This window comes from Aotus nancymaae, unplaced genomic scaffold, assembly GCF_030222135.1.
Source record: "Aotus nancymaae isolate 86718 unplaced genomic scaffold, 86718_ANA_hifiasm-v0.15.2.pri h1tg000001l, whole genome shotgun sequence".
Lineage (NCBI taxonomy): Eukaryota > Metazoa > Chordata > Mammalia > Primates > Aotidae > Aotus > Aotus nancymaae.
Window position 1 is genome coordinate 5,665,595 of NW_026988412.1, and position 17,739 is coordinate 5,683,333.

At 39.8% G+C, this 17,739-nt stretch overlaps 2 protein-coding genes across 3 annotated transcripts in view; both read right to left on the reverse strand.

Moving 5' to 3' along the window:
• Window positions 1–17,497, reverse strand: part of CFAP61 (cilia and flagella associated protein 61) — a 298,775-nt gene extending 281,278 nt beyond the window's left edge. For both annotated transcript variants that reach the window (XM_064375353.1, XM_064375325.1), the window contains exons 1-2: window positions 17,145–17,497; window positions 4,982–5,132 (exon numbers count right to left, since the gene is read on the reverse strand). In XM_064375353.1, the coding sequence (XP_064231423.1) occupies window positions 4,982–5,132; window positions 17,145–17,287 (294 nt within the window). In that variant the 5' untranslated portion in view covers window positions 17,288–17,497. The remainder of the gene's footprint in view (window positions 1–4,981; window positions 5,133–17,144) is intronic.
• Window positions 2,905–3,060, reverse strand: LOC105724675 (large ribosomal subunit protein eL39-like). The gene has a single exon (XM_012463446.2). It carries the CDS (start codon window positions 3,058–3,060, stop codon window positions 2,905–2,907), a length of 156 nt encoding a protein of 51 aa, XP_012318869.2.
• Window positions 17,498–17,739: the final 242 nt, after the last annotated feature.

Sequence of the window (17,739 nt, forward strand, 5' to 3'; positions counted from 1 at the left end):
TTGAAACCCTGAATAGACCAATAACAAGGTCTGAAGTCGAGGCAGCAATTAAGAGTCTACCACCCAAAAAAAGCCCAGGTCCAGATGGGTTCACAGTCGAATTCTACCAGACATACAAAGAGGAACTGGTACCATTCCTACTGAAACTATTCCAAATAATCCAAAAAGAGGGAATCCTTCCCAAATCATTTTATGAGACCAACATCATCCTGATACCAAAACCTGGCAGAGACTCAACAAGAAAAGAAAACTACAGGCCAATATCCATGTGAACATAGATGCAAAAATCTTCAATAAAATACTGGCAAGCCGATTGCAACAGCACATCAAAAAGCTTATCCACCATGATCAAGTAGGATTCATCCTGGAGATGCAAGGCTAGTTCAACATACGCAAGTCTATAAATGTAATTCACCACATAAACAGAACCAAAGACAAAAACCACATGATTATCTCAACTGATGCAGAGAAGGCCTTCAACAAAATTCAACAGCCCTTTATGCTAAAAACCCTCAATAAACTAGGTATCGACAGAACGTATCTCAAAATAATAAAAGCTATTTATGACAAACCAACAGCCAATATCATACTGAATGGGCAAAAACTGGAAGCATTCCCTTTGAAATCTGGCACTAGACAAGGATGCCCTCTCTCACCACTCCTATTCAATATAGTACTGGAAGTTCTAGCCAGAGCAATCAGGCAAGAAAAAGAAATAAAGGGTATTCAATTAGGAAAGGAGGAAGTCAAATTGTCTCTATTTGCAGACGACATGATTGTATATCTAGAAGACCCCATCGTCTCAGCCCAAAATCTCCTGAAACTGATAAGCTACTTCAGCAAAGTCTCAGGATACAAAATCAATGTGCAAAAATCACAAGAATTCCTATACACCAATAACAGACTAAAAGAGAGCCAAATCAAGAATGAACTGCCATTCACAATTGCTACAAAGAGAATAAAATACCTAGGAATACAACTAAAAAGGAACATAAAGGACCTGTTCAAGGAGAACTACAAACCACTGCTGAACGAAATAAGAGAGGACACAAACAGATGGAGAAACATTCCATGTTCATGGTTAGGAAGAATCAATATCATAAAAACGGCCATACTGCCCAAAGTAATTTACAGATTCAATGCGATCCCCATCAAGCTACCAATGACCTTCTTCACAGAACTGGAAAAAACCACCTTAAACTTCATATGGAACCAAAAGAGAGCCTGCATAGCCAAGTCAATTCTAAGCAAAAAGAACAAAGCGGGAGGCATCACACTACTGGACATCAAACTATACTACAAGGCTACAGTAATCAAAACAGCATGGTACTGGTACCAAAACAGAGATATAGACCAATGGAACAGAACAGAGGCCTCGGAGGCAACACAACATATCTACAACCATCTGATCTTTGACAAACCTGATAAAAACAAGCAATGGGGAAAGGATTCCCTGTTTAATAAGTGGTGTTGGGAAAACTGGCTAGCCACACACAGAAAGCAGAAACTGGACCCCTTCCTGACACCTTACACTAAAATTAACTCCAGATGGATTAAAGACTTAAACACAGGACCTAACACCATAAAAACCCTAGAAGAAAACCTAGGCAAAACCATTCAGGACATAGGCGTAGGCAAGGACTTCGTGACCAAAACACCAAAAGCATTGGCAACAAAAGCCAAAATAGACAAATGGGACCTAATCAAACTCCACAGCTTCTGCACGGCAAAAGAAACAGTCAATAGAGTGAATCGGCAAGCAACAGAATGGGAAAAAATTTTTGCAGCTTACCCACCTGACAAAGGGCTGATATCCAGAATTTACAATGAACTAAAACAGATTTACAAGAAAAAAACAAACAAGCCCATTCAAAAGTGGGCAAAGGATATGAACAGATACTTTACAAAAGAAGACATACATGAGGCCAACAAACATACGAAAAAATGCTCATCATCACTGGTCATTAGAGAAACGCAAATCAAAACTACATTGAGATACCATCTCACACCAGTTAGAACGCCGCTCATTAAAAAATCTGGAGACAACAGATGCTGGAGAGGATGTGGAGAAATAGGAACACTTTTACACTGTTGGTGGGAATGTAAATTAGTTCAACCATTGTGGAAGACAGTGTGGCGATTCCTCAAGGACCTAGAAATAGAAATTCCATTTGACCCAGCAATCTCATTACTGGGTATATATCCAAACGATTATAAATCGTTCTACTATAAGGACACATGCACACGAATGTTCATTGCAGCATAGTTTACAATAGCAAAGACCTGGAACCAACCCAAATGCCCATTGATGATAGATGGGACAAGGAAAATGTGGCACATATACACCATGGAATATTATGCAGCCACCAAAAACGATGAGTTCGCATCCTTTGTAGGGACATGGATGAACCTGGAAACCATCATTCTCAGCAAACTGACACAAGACCACAAAATCGAACACCGCATGTTCTCACTCATAGACGGGTGTTGAACAATGGGAACACATGGACACAGGGAGGGGAGCATTATACACTGGGGTCTGTTGAGGGGGAGTAGAGGGGGAACAGCGGGGGGTGGGGAGTTGGGGAAAGATAACATGGGGAGAAATGCCACATATAGGTGAAGGGGAGGAAGGCAGCAAATCACACTGCCATGTATGCACCTATGCAACAATCTCGCATGTTTTTCACATGTACCCCAAAACCTAAAATGCAGTAAAAAAAAAAAAAAATGAGTAAAGGAGGAAGCACTGTAGCTTGTACTAACTAATGCCTTCATAACAGATCCAGAGAGGAAACTGTTTCAAACTTCTCCAGATAGCAGCGACATTTTTCAGCTTGATTTGGTAACATGATTGTGACCTTCAGACAGCATAAATATGTGTGCCATTGCATGTGTAATTTCTTATAGACCCAGCTTGGTTCTTCTCCAGTGTCTCCTTTTGGAGTTGTACCTGATTTTAGTACCAGTTTTCATCCGAATCCACTGGGAAATGGGACGATTTTGCTTTTGTTTCTTGGCCAGGAATCGCTTAATCCTGAAAGTCTTGTGAGAAGACATGGCAAGAAACGGAGTAAAGCACACACCAGGATGGCGGAGAAAGGAGCAGAGAGCTATTCACTCATTTAATCCCACAATAATCTCACTCAACATCTGTCTTACATGCTGAGTAGGACTAGCCTTAGGAGCACATGGCTTATTACTTGCTTGATTTGTCTCTCAAATTCTTTCTTCCATCAGAAATATTACAATTCAAGATTTATTTTAGCTTGAAGATAAAAATCATTACTTGAGCTACAAATACCTCCTGGGATAGGTAATACATTAAGCCTTAAGGCTCTACACTGGTGACATCAAACAGAAAAGTGATGCAAGCCACAAGTGTCATTTCAAATTTTCTAGGAGATACATCTAAAATGAATAAAGATAAACAGGTGAATTGATTTTGAATATTTAATATTTAATCTAATATATTCAAATTAGTATCATTTTAACAAGTAATCATTAAAAAAATTATTAGTGAGATATTTTACACTCTTTTTTTCTACTAAGTATTTGAAATCTGGCATATTTTATACTTACAGAACACCTCGATTCAGACTAGCTACATTTCAAGTGCTCATTAGTTACATATGGCTGGTAGCTACCACATTGGACAGCCCAGCTCTGTACTGTCATAGGAGATAGCTTGAAAAGAAATAAAAGGAAAATGTGTTTATGAATAAGAGTATTAATTTATAATTTTCAGAAAGGTAAAATCATAACCCTAATGCAAATATAAAATAAACACCTATCCAAGGTTTATTCAACTGCAACTCATCAGTTAATGTGGCAACCAGTAAGATGAGAAAAATGATTCTTTGCACTTGAAGAGCTGGATACTTCAAGTGATTTACTAGGAAAAGGTAAGAATAAGATTGCTGGATTAGATACCAAATAGGTCACACCCTATAAGACAATAAACCATAACCTTTGAGGTTAGCTCCTCCCAGACAGGAATTCTTTACATCCTAATAGACAAAAACCTACAGGCTAATTGCCATTCCTACAGAATAGTAAAACAGGCTAGTCAATCAAAGGTGCAAGCACTGGACTGAAATAATCTGTCTGGTCTATTTCCAAGTTTGGGATAATTTTTCTGACAATGGTCCTTGGGTATACAGAGTGGCAGGGTCAGGAGGGAGCACAAAAGATGAGCGAAAGGTACCATCTAGCGAAATTAATGCTGAATAATTTGCTTAGGCGTGCATGTGTGCACACTCACATACATGCAAAAGGGGTGAATTTGCTCACATACTCAATTAGCACTCCCTTTCTTCTGACATCAGAGCTCTGGGGACATGCTGCAGAGTTCCACCACAAGGCCAGGGTGCTGCCCAGAGTTGCAGCCTCTGGCGCTCCACAAAAACTGAGGCCTGCCTCTGGCCTGGCTCTGGCAAGCTGCATGCAGGGAAAGCTCACACTTGGCATCAGGTGCCCAGGCCAGACTCCTGGGAACCACTAACCTAGTGTCTGCTGGCCAACAGGTTGTCATGTGCTGGCAGCTAGAAGACATCAAATGAGCCAAGGTCCATGAGGGAACTTTGAAAATTATAGAGTGTGACAGAAGTCTGAGGCTCTGCTGTCATTTTTACAAGTGTAAGTGTGTTGACGGCAGGTCAACAACCTTGGACACTGACACCTGGAGAACATGAGACCTGGAAGTACACGTCTGACACTTCCACTAATTCCTCCCCTGCCCTCATTAGTGGAGCATGATCTGGGCCTTGCCAGTGGCTGCAGACTTGGCTACTCCCTGCCCTTTCCTATCCCCGCCGGCACTACTCTCAGCCCTCCATTCCTCCCCACCAGCTCCCTTCACTTTTAACTGTCATGATGTCATACACTGCTCAGTCCAAAATGTGGAAGGACATAATTACAAATACAGAACTTCCCCTTAAGTTTCAGCACGTTCTAATAAGCACTGGATGTGATTTCTTACTGTGCATGGGATATCACTGTCCAGCTCCCGGAACACGGACACCCAGTCATCCTGCTTGGCAACATTCCAGTTGGGGTAGTCCAGGAAGGTGGCCTGAGCCATGATCTCCTCCTTGTCATTGCAGAGGGTAACAGCAAGGTTTGCCTTTTCTCTGCAGAAATGATTAAAATTGCAAACATGAATAAGATTACAAAATGTAAGGTAAGGACGTGTCACTTTTTTTCCTCAGGCTACTGGAGCTGAGCTGCCACTACATGAGGTCTGATAATGCAAAAGGTGGGAATGATATTGCAGCAACTTTGGGGTATATCGTTCAGGGCAAGTGGTTCTGTCAACTAAACTTGTATTTAAAATTACATTTCGTTAGAAAGGTATTACATTTATGATATTGAGCATCTACTACCTTTCCCTTGGAGACTGGCTAGGAAGATACTTCACTGCACAATTTTCCCTATCCTCTCCATGTTGACAATACCACTGTGATGGCCTAAACATCTATGGTTAGGGTGGCCAAGTGTCCCTCTTTACCCAGGACTGGGAGTGCCCAAGATATAGGACTTTCATGGCTTAAACAATGTGAGTCCTGGGCAAACTAGGATGAATGAGTTACCTATGCACAGTGGTAAAGCTTAAGAGTTCAGCTCCATCTCGGTTACCATTCCCAAGCAATTCCTCCAAACTGTGAGTCCATGTACCTGGGCTTATTGATAAAGTGAAGGGAGGAGAAGCAGGCCATCCAGTCTTATTCTGGTGGTTGTCTCAGAGGGACTATCTTGACGATCACTCCCAACTGTGACCCTGTGTTGTGGCTCATCAAGGCAGCAAGACTTAAAGACACTTAAAGGCAGCATACAGTTTACCACACCAAGAACCATTTGTGCATCAATTTAAATGCATTTTTTACTTTCTCAGTGAAATGAAATTTACTGGCATCTTAAGTTGGAGGAAGAAATAATTAAACATTCATTCAAAACACAAACAAGGCAGCAGTTACCCATGTTTCTTCTTGAGAAGAACAGGAAGAAGCAAGCATATAACTGGAGGAAGAGGTGGAGAGGAGATGATGGGGTGGACAGAAAGTGACATGGGCTTTCCAGGTACGTTTTTATCACAGAAGGAATACATTGTCAGTGCAGACAAGAATGAGAAAATCTAAGCAAGAAGAGAAAAAATACATAATTTGGAAAATCACCTTTATACCCACCTTTCATAGATAACCAACCACTGTCAATACCTTGGTTTCTGTCTCTCCAGACTTATTTTTTGTGAGGGTAACTATATATTGAAATGTACATCATGTGTTTTTAAAACTGAAATCTGAGGCCGGGCGCGGTGGCTCACGCCTGTAATCCCAGCACTTTGGGAGGCCGAGGCGGGTGGATCACAAGGTCAAGAGATCGAGACCATCCTGGTCAACATGGTGAAACCCCGTCTCTACTAAAAATACAAAAAATTAGCTGGGCATGGTGGCGCGTGCCTGTAATCCCAGCTACTCAGGAGGCTGAGGCAGGAGAATTGCCTGAACCCAGGAGGCGGAGGTTGCGGTGAGCTGAGATCGCGCCATTGCACTCCAGCCTGGGTAACAAGAGCGAAACTCCGTCTCAAAATAATAATAATATTAATAAAAACATAAATAAAAACTGAAATCTGGCCGAGCACCGTAGCTCACGCCTGTAATCCCAGCATTTTGGGAGGCCAAGGTGGGCGGATCATTTGAGGCCCGGAGTTTGAGACCAGCCTGGCCAACATGGTGAAACCCCAACTCTACTAAAAATACAAAAATTAGCCAGGTGTGGTGGTACACACCTGTAATCCCAGCTACTTGGGAGGCCAAGGCAGAGAATCACTTGAACCCGGCAGGTGGAGGCCGCAGTAAGCAAAGATCGCACCACTGCACTCCAGCCTGGATGACAGAGCAAGATTCCATCTCAAAAAATAATAATAATAAATAATAAAAATTTAACAAAATGGAATCCCATAACCTATACTATTTGTCGCCTGCGTTTTCCCACTTGATAGTGCACCCTTTTACTAGAGCAGTTCGCCAAACAGCAGTCTTTCACACATAAGCACCTCCTGTATTTGTTTCTTTTCATTCTTACTTTTTTTATTTTAGCACCTCATTGGGGCTTGAGTATTTTTTTCTTTAAATCAATTTACTTTGGGCTTAAAATTTTAACAGGAAGTTTACATCATTACCATAAATGGAAAACCATTATCTCTTGCTATAAATAGAAGGTAATTATAAAAATAAAGATGTCACATTTAAAACAAAAATTTTTCCTGCATGCAGCAAGTGAAATCCCCCTGGGTGCTACCAGATGTATGAGCATCTTTCGGAAAAATTGTGCTGCGGATATCAGTCTCAGTGCCTACAGCCTCTGTCCCATCTCATAGGAAGTCACAGCAGCCATATATGATCATACTCCTCAGTGACAGAGGAATGAACTAGGACTGTACCTGGCCCAGGGACCCCATGTAAGCACTGGCTATCAAGGAAAGGAGGCGGTAGACTGTCCCAGCTTCCTAGAATACAATATCCACACGGGGCTGTTTAGCAGGAGGATGCAGCTCCACTACTTCTCACTGAACTTCACCTCCTTCTACCTCTAAGGCATCTCTCTCCAGCTCTTGGTCTTCTGGGCTCCTCTGCCCCAGACTCCCAGAGTCATGACCTATGGTACCATGCTAAGAGTGCTCCCTCTAAACCAGATGAGAAAATGCACAAGACGCTATACATGTCACCTCTGATGACAGTGGTGATAGTAGGGAGGAGGGAGTGGGCAAGAACTTGGGACAGGGCAGTCACCATGCCCTCAGGGAAGCAAAAAACAATGTGTTCCTGGAATCCAATTCTAACGAAATGCATTTATCCAGCGGAACCTCAGGATGGTGGCTGGGTTCTATAGTACAATTAGCACAATACTATACCACATAGACATTAAAGACTCAACATGCTTTTGTGGGTTGGCCTGGGAAGCCATGCATGAATTACTTTGTTTCAACAGGAAAATGCACTACAATTTCCAAATAACTGACTGTAAAAAGTAACTTTTGTAGCATTTTCCTTTTGTGTATACAATTTCCACTCCTTATTACCCCTTAGCCACCAGATCCACCATAGCACAGACAAAAATCATCATGGGAACAAAGGGAGAGAGGAGGAGGAAAAGGTAGAGGGAAAAGGTGTATTTTTTAACGCTGGATTTTAAACTGTTCTTTGTAATAAGCCAAATCCAAACTGAAGGAGCCCTAACAATACACGCACACCCACATATGTATTTCACACAAAATGGAAATTAGAGCTCTTTTCGTTAGAGCAAATGCCTCATTTATTCAACTGCTTTAGGAAATTTTCCAAGTATAGCCAAAACTTATTTTCCTTAACTATACTTGATAGAAATCTTAGTGAAACAGCATTTGCCTTTTCTGCTTGATTTACCACCACCACCACACAGAAACCTCAGAGCTTCCTCACATCCACTGTGCATGAACTGCAGCCTGGACACGGTTCCACCCCTTCATCGCCACTGTGCTATGTGCACTGGACGCAGGGGATTCTTCTAGCCCTTTCCCCATTCATCTGCCATGCCCAATTGGCTCATTTTCTGCCCTAAAACTTAGCTGGATTTTTAGGTGCGATCAGTTTTATTCATTCCTGTATCTCTGTGGCTGAACAGGCAGTCAGTAAAATAAAACCAAACACAGAGGCCACAAAAGAACCACCATTTTTTTTCAAAATGTCTATAAATCATTAAGCCTTGCAGTTGGCATGGCCAGGGGACAGGAGTTGCCTAATATAAACAATGAAACACTGCGTGGGTTTAGTAGCAGCTGCTTTGGAAGCTTCAGGACATGGAGGAAAATTTAAATTTGCTTTTATTTCTGAAAATATGCTGGTTTCCAAGGTAGATTGTAACCTTTCAGTTATAAAGATCTCATTTTAACTTTTTAAAAAATGTTTGGGGTCTGAGCAAGGGGAAGGCTAGTTACTGAGATAGGGAAAATGTGGGAAGAGTGGACTGAAGGCAGGTGAAGACCATGCTAGGTTCGAAGTGCCTACTAGGTATCCAAGGGTTGGCATTCACCAGGAAGCTGGATAAATGAATTTGGAATCCAGGAGGTTCTGTCATCGATGTTAGATGTTTTTCACATTTATATCATAAATTCACCCAGAATTAATTTTTTAAAGTTTTGTATTACACGAGGTTGATTTTCTTTTCCATGGGAATAACAAACTCTCCCAGCACCATTTATTGAGTGGCACATCCTTTCCCCACAAAGCCATCATCAAATTTTCACATAGATATGGGTCTGTTTCTCGGACCTCTATCCTGCTCCATCTGTCTTTTGTCAGTTCCCTGGAAATTGCCACACTGTACTGATTACTGTACCTACAATGAGTCTCTAGTTGGCAAGCCTCTCCACTTTATTTTTCTTCCTTCAGATTATCCTGAACCTTTGCTTCCCCATATAGATTTAGATTCGTTAAGTTTGACAAATAAGATTTTGATGGGGGTGGAGGGAAACTGACTTCATGATTTGAATGTTCCTGTCTGAAATGTGGTATACCTCTTGATACACCGTAGTCCCCCCACCTATCTGTGGTTTCCTGGCCCATAGTTTCATAGTTACCTGCAGTCAACTGCAGTTAGAAAATACTGAATGAAAAATTCCAGAAATCAACAATTTATAAATTTATAATTACATGCCATGCTGAGTAGCAAGATGGAATTTCATGCCATCTCACCCCATCCTGCCCAGGAATTGTCCAGTATATCCACACTGTAGATGCTGCTGCCCATTAGTCACTTAGTATTAGATCTGATAACTGCCCTCTGTTACCAGATTGACTGTCACTGCATCAGAGTGCTTTGGTTCAAAGTGCAAGAGTAGCAATGCTGGAAATTCATATATGACAAAGAGAAGCCATAAAGGGCTTCCTTTACGTGAAAAGGTGAAAATTCTCAACTTAATGAGAAAAAATAAATTGTATGCTGAGGTTAAGATTGAGGGTGAGAAGAAATCTTTAATCCGTAAAATTGTGAAAATGAGAAAAAAACATTTGTGCTAGTTTTTCTGTCGCACCTCAAACTACAGAAGTTATGGTCACAGTGCATGGCAAATGCTTAGTTAAGATGGAAAGGCCATTACATTTGTGGGTGGAAGACATGAACAAAAATGTGTTCTGACTGATAACAGATGTGGTACTACCCTCAGTTTCAGGGATTTACTGGGGGTCTTGGAATACATTCCCTTCAGATAAGGGGTGGGGCTACTGTATTTAGGCTTTCCTTAATGTCTTTCAATAACTGACAATTTACTCTAGAATGAGCTTGTAGTTACTTTGTCTGTTGTATACTAGGTACTTTATATTCTTTGGCATGGGTGTAAATAGTAAAATATTTTCTGTTCATTGTTAGTATATAAAAATGCAATGGGTTTTTGTTCAATGACTTTATAGCCAGCAATTTTAAACTTCTGTATTAATACTAATAAATATTTCTTCCAATTTTCTAAGTAGAGAATATATCACCTGCAAAAAAATGACAATTTTGTTTCTTCCTTTCAAATCGTAATGCATTTTATTGCTTCTTTCTCTTACTACAAGAGCTAGGATCTCATGACAACAGGCATCCTTCTATATTACACAGGGATTATTTTAATATCATATCATTACATATGGTGTTTTTTAAAGGTTTTTATACATATGTTATGAGACTTCTCTTATGTTCTTATTAAGAATTATTACTAAGAATGTTGCATTTTATCAAATGATTTTGTCTTTGTTTATTGAGATGATTACATTTTCTCCTTTGTTAATTTGATGAATTAGACTGATCAATTTTCTAATATTAAACCAACCTTGAATCCCAAGATCAATCATAATGTATTATCTTTTTAGTTCATTATTAGATTCCTTTCCTCATTTTTTTTTTTTTAGAATTTGTACATCCATGTTAATGAGCAAGGCATGAATGTTAATTTCATTTCTCTTTCTATGTGAGATTGACCACTAACTTTCCTTTCTTTTACTGTCTTTGTCTTATTTTGATATTAACATTATGCTAGCCTCATAAAGTGAGATAAAAAGTATTCTCTGTCAGGTCTGAGCCGTGAGTTAAAAAAAAAAAAAAAAGTATTCTCTGTCTTTCTGCTCCCAAGAACTTGCATTTATTTGGGACATGTCCAAACCCTGAATGTTTGGTAGGATTGCTTGTAAAGGCAGTTGTGCTTACTATTTTATTGGTGGGAGGACTTAAAACTAACATCAATTTAATAGGTTTCTATCATTTCTGAAGTTGATTTTAAGAAACTTAATTTTCCTGGGACCCCATATTTTCAAATTTATTGGCACACAGTTTTTTATACAGGTCCTCAATGTCTTTAAATCCATAAAACCCTAAAAACTGGAAGCAGCAAAACTAAACTTGACATGAGGTAACTCTACATGTCTTTAAATCCATAAAACCCTAAAAACTGGAAGCAGCAAAACTGAACTTGAAGTGACATGAGGTAACTCTACAGTCTTGATCCCATATATAAAATATTCTTACATTTTTATCACAGATATATTAATGTGTTTAATTATGGGAAATCTCTCCAGCCCTTGTGGTGTTCAATAATATTTCATCAACGGATGAAACTAATTTTTAAAATTCTGCATTCTGAAACATAACTAGTCACAAGAGATTTGGTTAAAGGATTGTGGATCTGTAACATCCTTTTATTACCTGCTTAATCTCAGCAACATCTGTAGTTATGTCCTTTTCACATTTCTTTGAAAGTTTTTTTTTTCTCATTCTTGTCAGAAGTTTTTTTTTTCTTTAGGCTTTTTAAAAAACTAACTTTTGGCTTTGTTTATGCTCTACCAGATGCTTGTTTTCTCTTTCATTAATATGTGCTCTTGTCCTTTATTTCCTGTTTTCCTTGAGTTGATTCCACTGTTCTTGTTCTAACTTAAGAGGTAAACTCAGAACTTTATTTCAGGTCTTTCTTCTCTCCTGCTATAAGCATTTAAGGTTATAAGTTCCCTCTAAGACTGGCTATTTTGTTCATCTATTTCTACATAACAGATTATCCCAAATTTAGTGGCTACCCTGTTTTATTTGCTCATGATTCTATAGGTGAGAAATTCAGACAGTAGGGGTATCTGTTGGGGTGAGAACCTCTAAGATGGGTTTTTCCCATATGTGCCTTGTGCCTTTGTGAGGGTGGCTCAAAGGGGCTGGGCTGTGCCAAAAAGGGTGACATGGAGCCTTTCTTCTTGCTGGAGGCTGGGTTCCTCAATTCTCCTCCATGCAGGTGCATGCTTCTCTCTTATAATATGGCCTCTTCGGGTGGTATGTCTAGTAGAGTAGCCAGATTTTTTGCTACATGCCAGACACGGTAGTGCAAGACTCCCAAGGGCACAAAACTGAAAGCTTCCAGGAAGGGCTCGAACTAGGGTGAGGCCAGAGGGACCCAGGGTTCAAAAATGGAAGGAGGTGCTCACTCTCAGGGGCTGCACCTGGGAGCGAGTACCCAGGATGCCTTGCATGCCTCCCCTGGGCCAGCCCTGCTGCCAGGCCATCTTAAGCTTGGGTGTGGGACCAGGACAGCCCCACCACTTCCATCACATTCTGTCAGGAGAGTCACAGGCTCAGCAAAGATTGAAAATGTGGGAACTGCAGCAGGGAGAAGGACAGAAAAAGGCAAGGGGAACTCAGGGAGGTGGGGGAGTTTCCAGTGCTCTACCAGTTCTACTGATTTTCACTTTATCTATTTTAGAACTGTGTTGTTAGAAGCATGTAAGTTTAAAGCTGTCATAGCTCTCTCAAGAACAGTTTTATCACGATATAGTGACCCTCTTTATCTGTAGGGATGTTTTTGTCCTGAACTATATGCTGTCTGCTTTTGATATAGCTATACTAGCCCTTTTCTTAGATGAGATTTTGGGTGGCATATCTTTTTTCCTGATACTTTGACTTTATTTGTGTGACTTTATATATCAGGTATGTCTCATAAATAGAATATGACTGTTTTGTATTCAGCCAATCTGCCCGTCTTAATCTTTTAATGGAAGAATTTTGTCCAGATGAATTGATTACTAATATAGTAAAGTTTATTTCCTTTTTCTGTGATTTTAATACATCCTAAGATTTTTGTTTCTTTTTTCTTCCTCTTTTCTTGTCCTCTTTTAGATTCAGGGTTCATTTTAGATTTCTCATTCTACTTTTCCCTCTATAGATCAGAAGTTAGCATCTCTATGCCTATGCTTTTAATGATGATGTTAACCATGTTAACATATATTCCTAACAGTCTTTACCATCTGTTCCAGTTACCAACTAATGTGTAATAAACTACCCCAAACCTTAGTGGCTTAAAGTAACAATTATTATCTCCCACGGTTCTGTGGGCTGGCTGGGTTGAACTAAGCCATTTTTGCACAGTATCTCAGGCTGTCAAATGGCAGCAGTGGCTAAAGCCATCTGAAGACTCAGTGTCCAAGATGGCTTACTTGCATGGTTGGCAGTTGGTGGCAGTTGCTAGCGGGGCGCTCAGCTGAGGCTGTCAAATGAAGCACCCACAGGGACCCATGGGACTGGAGCTTTTATCAGTACGGCATTTGAGTTCTGAGAGGGAGCACTTCAGGAGACCCAGTGGAAACGGGAAGACTTCTTATGACTTAGACTTGAAGTCATATAGTCTCACTTCTGCTGCTTTCCATCGGTTGCACTGAGCCAGCCGATTCTGTGTGAGAACAGACTACAAAAAAGTGTAAGTGCCAGGATGTGTGGCTCATGGGGGCCAGGGGAGCCTGTCTGTATACCACTTACCACACCCTCATCTTGAATAAAACGTGAGGAATTCTTTCTTTCTAATCATGCTCCTCCCAATTTATATGCTAGTTTTGTCCTATATCTTAGATCTATCTATGGTTTATACCTCATAGTCATTATCAATATTATTGTTTTATGCAAATCATATTTTTTCTTAGATTTACCTATATGCGTGCCATATTTTTGTTATTCTCTGTTCTTCCAAGAACATATTCTGAGGAATTTCCTCCATTCAGAGTCTATTGGTAAATGACTTCGGTTTTTGTCAGAAAATGCATTTATTTTCTCCCAGGTCCCCTAGGAATTGTTTCACTGAGTGAAACAATGTCACAATTCTAAACTGACATTATTTTTCTCTCCAATATTGAAGATATTCTACTATCTGCTGGCTACTATTGTGGCTCCTAAGAAATCTATTAGTCTAATCTTTAGTTATTTGCAGGTAACTTGGCTTTTTTTCCGCTTATTTTTCAGATCTTTTTAGCTGTAGTGTTTTGCTGTTCCATTATGATGTATTCAGTTGTGAATTTCTCTGTGTATTTATCCCCTTTGGGATTCACTTCGTTTTCCAAATGTAAGAAGTGGTGCTTTCCGACAATTCTGAAAAACTCAGCCATTCTCTTTTCTAATACTCACCCTTTGACTTCCTATTATCTCCTTCTAGAAGTCTAACTAGACTAGGTCTCATGCTTCATTCATATATTTTCTCTCTCTTGGTGTTGAACTCTGGATAATGTACTGGTATTGATCCTCTAGCTCATTACTTCATCCACTGAGCTTTTCATTTCAATTACATATTAATTTCTAGATGGTCTATTTCACTTTTGTTCAAACATGATTATTCATTTTTATGATTTTTTTTTAACATTTTTTTTTTTTTTGAGATGGAGTCTTGCTCTGTCACCCAGGCTGGAGTGCAGTGATGCAATCTCAGCTCACTGCAACCTCTATCTGCCAGGTTCAAGCGAGTCTCCTGCCTCAGCCTCCCGAGTAGCTGGAACTACAGGTGCGCACCACCACTCCTGGCTAATTTTTTGTATTTTTGGTAGAAACACTGTTTTGCCATATAAGCCAGATTGGTCTCAAACTCCTGACCTCAGGTGATTCTCCCACCTCAGCATCCCAGAATTTTTCTTTAGTCATCTTTTTAAACTTACCTTTTTATTTTAGACACAGTAAACATAGTTATTTTATATTCATTGCCTAATTTCATATTTGAAGTCTTTGGGAATTGATTCTCCTATATAATTTCTCTCATTGGTTCTAACTAATGGTACATGCTTCCTTGTGTTTATGATTTTTCACTGTGAGCTCATGTTCCTTGCAACTTTATCTGGGGTTATTATTTGGAGTCTGAGCTGAAGCTGCATCCCTTCACACCTGATTTGCATTTATTTCAACCAGTGTCCCAGACACACTACTGGCCTGTGACCATTTTTAATTAAATTCTTTACTTGAAATTTTTTTGGACCACACAAATAATTAACATAAATCTCAAATCAATATGTGCTTATGAGTTTTTAGAAGAGACTTTATCGCCCTCTATGCCATGCTGAGGCTCAGTGAGTCCTCACTGTCCATTTTTATTTAGTGGGTTTATATCTTGTTCACCCCTACAATGAACATCCTAATTTCATACAAAGGGGTCACATGCTTTCCTTCTTAGGTGGAGGGAGTAGTTACCTTCCGTGTTTGCAAAGCTGTCAAAACAGAAATATGAAGTTACTATTAACAGAATGTGGCAAAAATCCTCAAGGACAAAGCTGGCATCGGTTCCTGTTTATCTAATGAAATTTCTGATTTCAATTTGATAATGTTCCCTACACAGTCCTTAGCTTTTGTGTATATCAACATTTTAGTTGTTTCCATCCAATGGACATTTTTAAGGTACTTAGTCCACCATACTGCCAAAAATAAAATCATTTCATTAGTATAATTAATTTTTTAAGCATTTTATAACTACTGCCCTACTGGCCTCTAGTAAAATTGTGCTAATTTATATTAAATTCATCAGGGGGGAGGTAGTTAGAAACTACAAACTTTAATGTCTTAGGCTGGCCTTAGCTTAAAAATTTCAATTGTATTTGATATGAAGATTTATGAAATCCAAAATACTGGGATATTTCATATTTTCAATAAAAATAATGAGGAACAGGGTTGGGTATGGTGGCTCACACCTGTAATCCAGAGATTTTGGGAGGCTGAGGCAGGCAGATTACTTGAGGCCAGGAGTTCAAGACCAGCCTGGCCAACATGGTGAAACCGAGTCTCTACTAAACAACAACAACAAAAAAACAGACAAGATGGCATGCACCTGTAGTCCCAGCTACTCAGGAGGCTGAGGCAGGAGAATCTCTTGAACCTGGGAGGTGGAGACTGCAGTGAGCTGAGATTGCACCACTGCAATCTCAGAGTGAGACTCTGTCTCAAAAATAAATAAAATAATGATGAACAGATTCAAGAATATTTATATTCTGGCGCCCACAGAAGGTCTATAAACAAACAAAACAGAGAGAAAAATATCTTTTAAGAAACAAATGTATGCATATTTTAAAGTTCAGAGGAACATTTTAACATCAGTGGCTACAAACAAATCCAGGTTTCCCACTTACTGTTTGACCTGGGCCAGCCTCCCATTCTCATCTGTGAGATGGACATAATAGTGGCCACCTCAGAGAAATGTCAGAACAATTAAATAGCATAATATTGGCAAAGTGCAGCACCTGACATAAACTAATTTCTCAAAATCTGGCAGCTAATATTATTAACTTGTTCTACATAAGCCCACTAGTGAGTGAGGCAGCTGAGCCCATGAGAAACACGTTCAATTTGCATGGTGTTATAGGGCATAGTGATTTGGCATTCCCAGAGACTTCTTGCTACATGTTTTTTCACTGTGCAGTGAGCGACCCATTTTCTCACAATAAGCCCCATAAAGACAAAAAGGTAGGATCCTTTCTCTGGCATGTTATAAAATTGATGAACATTCTTTTTTTTTTTTTTTTTTTTTACTTCAATTTAGACAGGGTCCTGCTCTGTCATCCAGGCTGGAGTGCAGTGGCACAATCTCAGCTCACTGCAGCCTCTGCCTCCTGTGTTCAAGTGATTCTCATACCTCAGCCTCCTGAATAGCTGGGATTATAGGCATGCGCCACCATGCCAACCTAATTATTGTATTTTTAGTAGAGACAAGGTTTTGCCATGTTGGCCAGGCTGGTCTTGAACTCCTGGCCTCAACTGATCCACCTACCTTGGCCTCTTCAAAGTGCTGGGATTACACATGTGAGCCACTGCACCTGGCCAAAATTGATGAACATTCTTGAACTTAGTTATGTACTTACAGAAGATAGATGATATTTAGCTTCCCAAACAGCTTGTGGGTAAATTTTCTAATAAGGCTTTCGATACAATAAATATCCTGTGATTCTGTTCTTCGGCAATGAACAACTTCTACCTTTCCTCTTGGAGAAGTGAGTACTGACATTTTTTATCCTGTCCCCAAAAGAGAGAAAAAAAGTCCACTACTAATCTGATATGACAAGTCAGTTTGGTTATAGTACGCACAAAACTGGACATTAATTCAATTTCCATATGGTCAGAGCAAACATGGTATAAGAATACTGGTGTGACACATTTTCCCCTGGGTGCAGTCTGTGACGACTATCACTGCAAACCAGCCAATGTTCCTCCATAGGAGAATGAAGTTTCTGAGAACTGCCCTGTTTAGAAGTTTCTGCAACTATATTCTTTGTTTCCAACAAAGCTGCTTTAAAAAATTCTAACAATAGAATTGGAAAAACATTGAAAGGAATTATTTATGGATTCAGGGTCCGCTTATATTTAATTGGCCACAATGGCATGTGGTCAAGAGTTACTGGGGAAATAGTCATAGCTGCTGCCTATGTTAGTTCTCCAAACTGAAGCCCTGAAGGTCAG

Excerpts from the sequence above, each read along its gene's own strand:
- LOC105724675 (XM_012463446.2), bottom strand. The coding sequence starts at position 3,060 with ATGTCTTCTCACAAGACTTTCAGGATTAAGCGATTCCTGGCCAAGAAA.